The 6,513-nt window shown below is 45.4% G+C and overlaps 1 protein-coding gene across 1 annotated transcript; it reads left to right on the forward strand.

The window, feature by feature from the left end:
- The first annotated feature begins 935 nt into the window (after positions 1–935).
- LOC132400354 (uncharacterized) lies at positions 936–5,801 on the forward strand. Its single transcript, XM_059981305.1, has 2 exons — positions 936–2,536; positions 5,628–5,801. The coding sequence occupies exon 1, from the start codon at positions 953–955 to the stop codon at positions 2,210–2,212; it is 1,260 nt and encodes a 419-aa protein (XP_059837288.1). The 5' UTR covers positions 936–952; the 3' UTR covers positions 2,213–2,536; positions 5,628–5,801.
- The last annotated feature ends 712 nt before the right edge of the window (positions 5,802–6,513 follow it).

A 6,513-nucleotide genomic window follows, 5' to 3' on the forward strand; every position in this document is an offset into this window, starting at 1 on the left:
AGTGATCCATAGTGGGATCCTGTTGGAGGGGTAAGTAAGAGGAGGTGTCTGAGAGTTGTTGCTGGACCTCCGCAAAGTAGAGGTCAGAGTGTCAGATTCCTACAGCACCCCCTTTATCTGCGGGTTTGATGGTGAGGTTAGGATTAGTGCGGAGGGAGTGGAGAGCAGAGCATTCGGAAGGGGTGAGGTCGGTATTGGAGAGAGGAATGTTGAAGTTGAGATGGTTGATGTCCCGCGGGCATCAAACTTGTTCAGGAAACATCAAACACTCAACGCACAAAAGAAGAACAAGTTGCATAAATGGCAAAAAAGCAAGCAAACAACACATGGAATATGAAACATCGAACCATGAGTCCAGAGGTGTTCAGTTTAGTTCAGTTCAGTCCTTCTCCAATAGCTCGCTGAAGACCATAGAACCACTCCTCAGACTGACAGCACCCTTGAGGACTAGAACTGCTCCAAGTGAGCACCCAGGAGATCCATAGGAACAGCAGCAACGGAGTTGTGTCCACCACATTCTGGACTTCCAATATCCATGACTCTCCTATTACCATCGTGCTATTGGTCAGCTTTGGTTTAGTCAGGAGCCCAACTACATGCAAACGATGGACAGAACAAAGATAATCCCACCTTCACCAATTCAGGTCAGAGCTCTGACGTCCTACCATATCCACTCATAAATGGTGAAGGATCCTTGAGGCTGTAACGTTCTCCTTCGGGTGTAACGAAACGCCGAAGGAGAACGTTACAGTGAAAAAGCGGCATTATCAGGTGTTTCAAGTGCTGCAATGTCAGCTCAATCCAGAAAGAAAGGGCCGCCAGAGAAGCAGAAAGGGCCGCCAGACAAAGAGAAGAGGCTGCCAGAGAAGCCGAAATCCAGAAAGAAAGGGCTGCCAGAGAAGCCGAAATCCAGAAAGAAAGGGCCGCCAGAGAAGCCGAAACCCAGTTGGAAATGGCAAAAATATCGACAGAGTTGCAAGTGCTGCAGCTAGAAAGAGAAGAAGCTGCTGCCATGGCGGAAGCAAAGTACATAGAACAAGCTGAAGGGTCGCGTGATCTGACCGAAGTAAGATCTACTTTAGAAAGGACCAGACTGGAACGCACAAGCGACTATGTACAATATCAAATAGACAGGCAGGCTCGTCTCCCCTCTCCATACGTATTCGATAACTTCCCCAGCTACGAGGAGCCTCAGAGAGTCACGATTGCATCACATCCATACGAGGAAGGAAATTTACCCTCACGGCTCCGTGACGAAGTCAAGAATGAAAGAACCGACGACGCTCCTTCACCCCCACAACAGGACGGCGGGGAGGGAGAGGTTCACTCCAGGACAACAATTGTCAGCTCGAACTGTACAGAAGTTTGCGGTCAAACTCAGTCAAGCCGTTCTTGTTCCGAGATCTGCCTCACTGAGGTGTACCCTAAAGAAGCACAACAAGACATTACCAAGCGTAAAGTAACCGACGAGACGCTAGGTCAGTCAGTTTTCGTTCAAACCGAGGACGGAAACAAACTTGCACAATCAGCTCAAGATACCATTTCTTTAAAACCCAAAGACACCAAGGTCTTCAGAGATGAAGCAAATAATGGGGTTGCCCCATTGCCTATCAGAGAACCATGCCAGCGCTCACCAGATAACAAAGAGCAGGCAGTCAAACGGTTCACGTCCTTACGGAAAACCCGGAAAAGGAAACCTGAGATGCAGCAACGCACCCGATTGGCCCACGAGGTACTGTGCACCCTAATGGCAGAGGTCACAGCCATTATAAACGCACAATCGTTCCTACCTGTGTCTTCTGACCCAGAAAACCCCTTCATCCTTTCGCCATCAATGCTCCTTACACAGAAGGCAGGAGCACCTCCTCCACCAGGAGACTTCTCAGACAAGGATTTGTACACAAAGCAATGGAGACAAGTCCAGGCTCTGGCAAATCAGTTCTGGCCTCGCTGGAGACAAAAATATCTACCTTCGTTGCAACAGAGACAAAAGTGGACAGAACCCCGCAGGAATCTTCAAGTTGGAGACTTAGTCCTGCTCAGGGACAAGCAAGTCGCTCGCAACAGCTGGCCAACGGCCAGAATCACTGCTACATTCCCTAGCGAGGATGGACATGTCAGGAAGATCGAATTGAAGACTACCGACCAAGGCAATGTGAAAATTTACCAAGGGCCAGTTACAGAAGTTATTCTACTTCTACCCAATGACTGATTAAGAGACTAAGTTTTGTACTCTGCTCATTGTGACCTTACGAAGGTCAAGCGGGGAGTGTGCTGTCTTTACGACAGTTATTTAGTTTATAATATTTTCGCTTAGTAATTCATTCAATAGTATTTTCTAGTTAGAATTAGAAGTGTTTAAAGTGTATTCATTGCATGTAAAATATATCGGCATGCGATGACGTCACATCCGGTTTCGCCGCGTCTTGTGGGAAAACACCGGTTTGAAATTAGCGCGAGGGTGGGGGCTTTCCACGAGGCTCACCTGAGCAGAAGCAGTTTTGCAGGCATGAGAAATCACAGTGAGAGCAACGCTGTAAGTTAATAGATAATCGATATATTGAACTAAGATGTTAATGCTGATCCTGTTAGAGGTAACGATGGTAGATAATGTTTATGCTTTCGTTAGTTAAAGAGTCGCGGATAGTTTGCATGGAAGTGTATTTAAAGTAGTCAATGGAGCAGGTAAACTCTCTCTGTATACTGCACCTTAGTGTAATGTAGTTATAGTCACCTTTGCAAGTATTTACACTTGAAATGTGATATTAAGGAAGGAACAAATACTGTATCAATCTTGTATTGTTTTATCAACAGTTTTCACCATATGTTAATGTGAAGAGTGAACAGTAAATGGTTAATCTTACTGCGATCTGGTTTGCATTGGCTGTGGTTTATCCGGACGTTAAATTCGGCGTTTCGTTACACCCGAAGGAGAACGTTACAGAGGCATTGATCGTGCGGGTAGTCAGGTTTTCAGGGCTGAAATGGCTGCCGAAAGAGGACACAGGTTTAAGGTGCTGAGGAGTAGGTACAGAGGAGATGGCAGGGGTAAGTTTTTTATGCAGAGTGTGTGTGGAACGGGCTGCCGGCAACGGTGGTGGAGGCGGATACAATAAGGTCTTTTAAGAGACCTTTGGATAGGTAATTGGAGCTTAGTAAAATAGAGGGCTATGGGTAAGCCTAGTAATTTCTAAGGTAGGAACATGTTCGGCAAGTTTGTAGGCCGAAGGGCCTGTATTGTGCTGTAGGTTTTCTATGTTAACCAAAGGGAAAAGACACTTCTCAGTGACAGCAGAACCCAGCACCTGATGGCCAAAATCAAGGGTCAAGCATTTGTTTGCATTATTGATTGATTTATTGATGTTTCGAGTGTGAAGTAGGTCCTTCCAGCCCTGTGAGCCACACTGCCCAGCAATCTGCCGATTTAATCCGAGCCTAATCACATACCCGTGAACCTACCGGCTGGTATGTCTTTGGACTGTGGGAAGAAACCGGAGCACCCGGAGGAAACCCATGCGGTCACGAGGAGAGCGTACAAACACCTTTAGGCAGTGACAAGAACTGAACCCAGATCGCCTGTACTGTAAAGCGTTGTGCTAGCCACTACATTACCATGCCTCCCCCCAGCTAGACATAGTTAGTGGATCAAATAGAGAGTCACAGGGTCAAGGAAGGATACAACATAAAAACAGGACCTTCAGCCCACCGAATTCACACTGTAAGAATTTTCACTAATACTACATTAATCCCAGCTTTTACTTTTCTCAGGATTGTATCAATTTTGAACTGGAGGGCTTGAATTATGAAGAGAGACTGGATAAGTTGGGTCTGTTTTCACTGGAGTGAAGGAGGTTTGTGAGGCGACATAATAGAGGGATATAAAATTAAGACTTAGATTGGGTAGATAGCCAGCATCTGTTTCTCATGGTAGGTGTGACTAAAACTGGAGGACAAGGGCTTAAGGCGAGAGGGAGGAGGCTTAAAGGGGATTGGAGGGGCAAGTTTTTCCTCGTTAATCATAATTGGTCTCTGGGATGAGCTGTCATGGGAGGAGGTGGAAGCAGGAGCAGTAATAATTGCAGGTATATAAAACTTTAGTCGGACCACTTTTGGATTATTGTGTGTAGTTTTAGTCACCCCCTTTATAGAAAGGCTGTGGAGACTGTGGGAAAGGTACAGAAGAGGTTTACCAGGATCCTATAACGAAATTGGAAGGTAGGAGTTATAAGGAAAGGTTGGACAAACCTGGCATGTTTTATTTAGAGCCCAGGGGCTAAAGAGAGACCGGACAGAGGCTTTTAAAATAATGAGGGAAATTGATAGGGTCATCATCATCATTATTATTATGTGCCGTGTCGTATGATGTGGGCGATCATGGTCTTTCCATGACCGTGACTGTTCTTGGCAAATTTTTCTACAGAAAGTGGTTTGCCATTGCCTTCTGCTGGGCAGTGTCTTTACAAGATGGGTGACCCCCAGCCATTATCAACACTCTTCAGAGATTGTCTGCCTGGCGTCAGTGGTTGCATAACCAGGACTTGCGACATGCTCATCTGACTATCAGCCACCTGCTCCCATGGCTTAATGCAGCCCTAATCAGGGGGCCTAGAACAATCATGGTCATGGAAAGACCACGATCGCCCACATCACACGACAGAACCCAACACATAATGATGATGATGACCTTATCAATTCCTCTCATTATTTTAAAAACCTCTATCAGGTCTCTCTTTAGCCTACACCTTGGCTAAAGGTGCTATGCCCTCGAGTGCTGTTCAGGCCAGCAGAGAGAAGGGGCATCTTATACCTCCTCTGGCAGAGACCAATCTCCACCCTGCCACCCACCAGAGGCATAGTGTGATAGAGTAGAGAGTCAGAATTGGATTCTCAGGGTGAAAATGTCAAACACTAGAGGTCGTGCTTTGGTGGGGTGGGTAAGGGGTGAGCCTAAAGACAATATGAGGGGCAAGTTTTCTACACGGAGAATAGTATATGCCTGCAATGGGTCACCAGGGGTAGCAGTGGAAGCAGGCAACTTGCTGGAGTTTAGATAGACAGATGGATAACAATGGAATGGAGGAATACGGATAATACAAATGAGGCAGTTATTTAGTATGAATTGGCATCAAGGCCAGCACAACGTTTTGGGGTGTGTGGGCTGTCCACTGCTGTGCTATTTAAAGTTCAAAGTCAATTTATTATCAAAATTCATACTGTATGTGTCACCATTTACAACCCTGAGATTCAGTTTCAGTAAATCCAATAACAATAATGGAATTTCTGAAGGGCCACGCCAATAGGGTGGATGACCAATGTGTAAAAGATGACAAACTGTGCAAATGCAAAAAGAAAAAGAGAAATAATAATAATTATAAATAAATAATCAATAAATATCAAGAACATGAGATGAAGAGTCCTTGAAAGTGAGTCCATTGGTTGTGGGAACATTTCAGTGATGGACAAGTGAAGTTGAGTGAAGTTATCCCCTTTGGTTCAAGAGCCTGGTTGTTGAAGGGTAATAGCTTCTGGTCAGGATGGCGCCTGCAACACTCCTACTGTCGACATCTTTGGAGGTATCATGGAACCAGATATTTCACTTCTTTATGTCTTTTTCATTTGTTTTTCAGCTTGAATGTGATACTGGAACAGTTGGAGCTGTAATTTGCAGTTTGGAGAGCATTTGGGTTTGTGTGTTTCAGCACAAGGGGATTCCTGGAGGGCAGGAACCTTGCGAGAAGAAGGCGATGAGCCTATGTTTGAGTCCAATTCACCGATTAAAGCTTCCATTGTTTGCTGATTAAAGCAACAAGGGAGATTGAAATGCCGCTGCCTTTTTATAGCTGGGAGATCGCTCTGCTATGGAGAGGGGAAACTGCCTTTTTATCACTGGTGAGATCGCTCTGCTATGGAGAGGGAGAATATTGCCCAGGTATTCTGCATTTTTGATGTGGACTGTGGGCTTTTTTTGTGTGCGGGAGAGGGGGATTTCAGGGTCGATGTGCCTGCTCTGTTTTTGCTCTCTTTTTGTGTGGGAAGGAGAGATTTTGGGGTTGATGATCATGTTGCTATTTTTTTACTTTCTTGGTTTTGTTTCTGGAGAAGAAGAGTTTCAGAGTTGTATATTTTAATAATAATAAATGAACCTTTGACTGTTCCTGAACCAGGTGGTATGCATTCTGAGACACCAGTACCTTCTTCCTGATGGCAGCAGCGAGAAGAGATCATGACCTGGGGGGTGGTGTTTCCTGATGCTGCTTCCATGCAACATTGCTCAGTGTAGATGTCCTCAATGGTGGGGAGAGCTTTACCCGTGCTGAACTGGGTCATGTCCACTTCTTTTTGCAGGATTTTCCATTCAAGAAAAATCCTCCAGGCTGTGATGTAGCCAATCTGGTGATATTGTCCACCACATATCTATAGAAGTTTGTCAAAGCTTTAGATGACACGCCAAACCTCGTAAATTTCTAAGGAAGTAGAGGCACTGCTCTGTTTTTTTCATAATTGCACTGGGCC

The sequence above is a fragment of the Hypanus sabinus genome, chromosome 10 (genome assembly GCF_030144855.1).
Source record: "Hypanus sabinus isolate sHypSab1 chromosome 10, sHypSab1.hap1, whole genome shotgun sequence".
Classification (NCBI taxonomy): Eukaryota; Metazoa; Chordata; class Chondrichthyes; order Myliobatiformes; family Dasyatidae; genus Hypanus; species Hypanus sabinus.

Excerpts from the sequence above, each read along its gene's own strand:
- LOC132400354 (XM_059981305.1), top strand. The coding sequence starts at position 953 with ATGGCAAAAATATCGACAGAGTTGCAAGTGCTGCAGCTAGAAAGAGAA.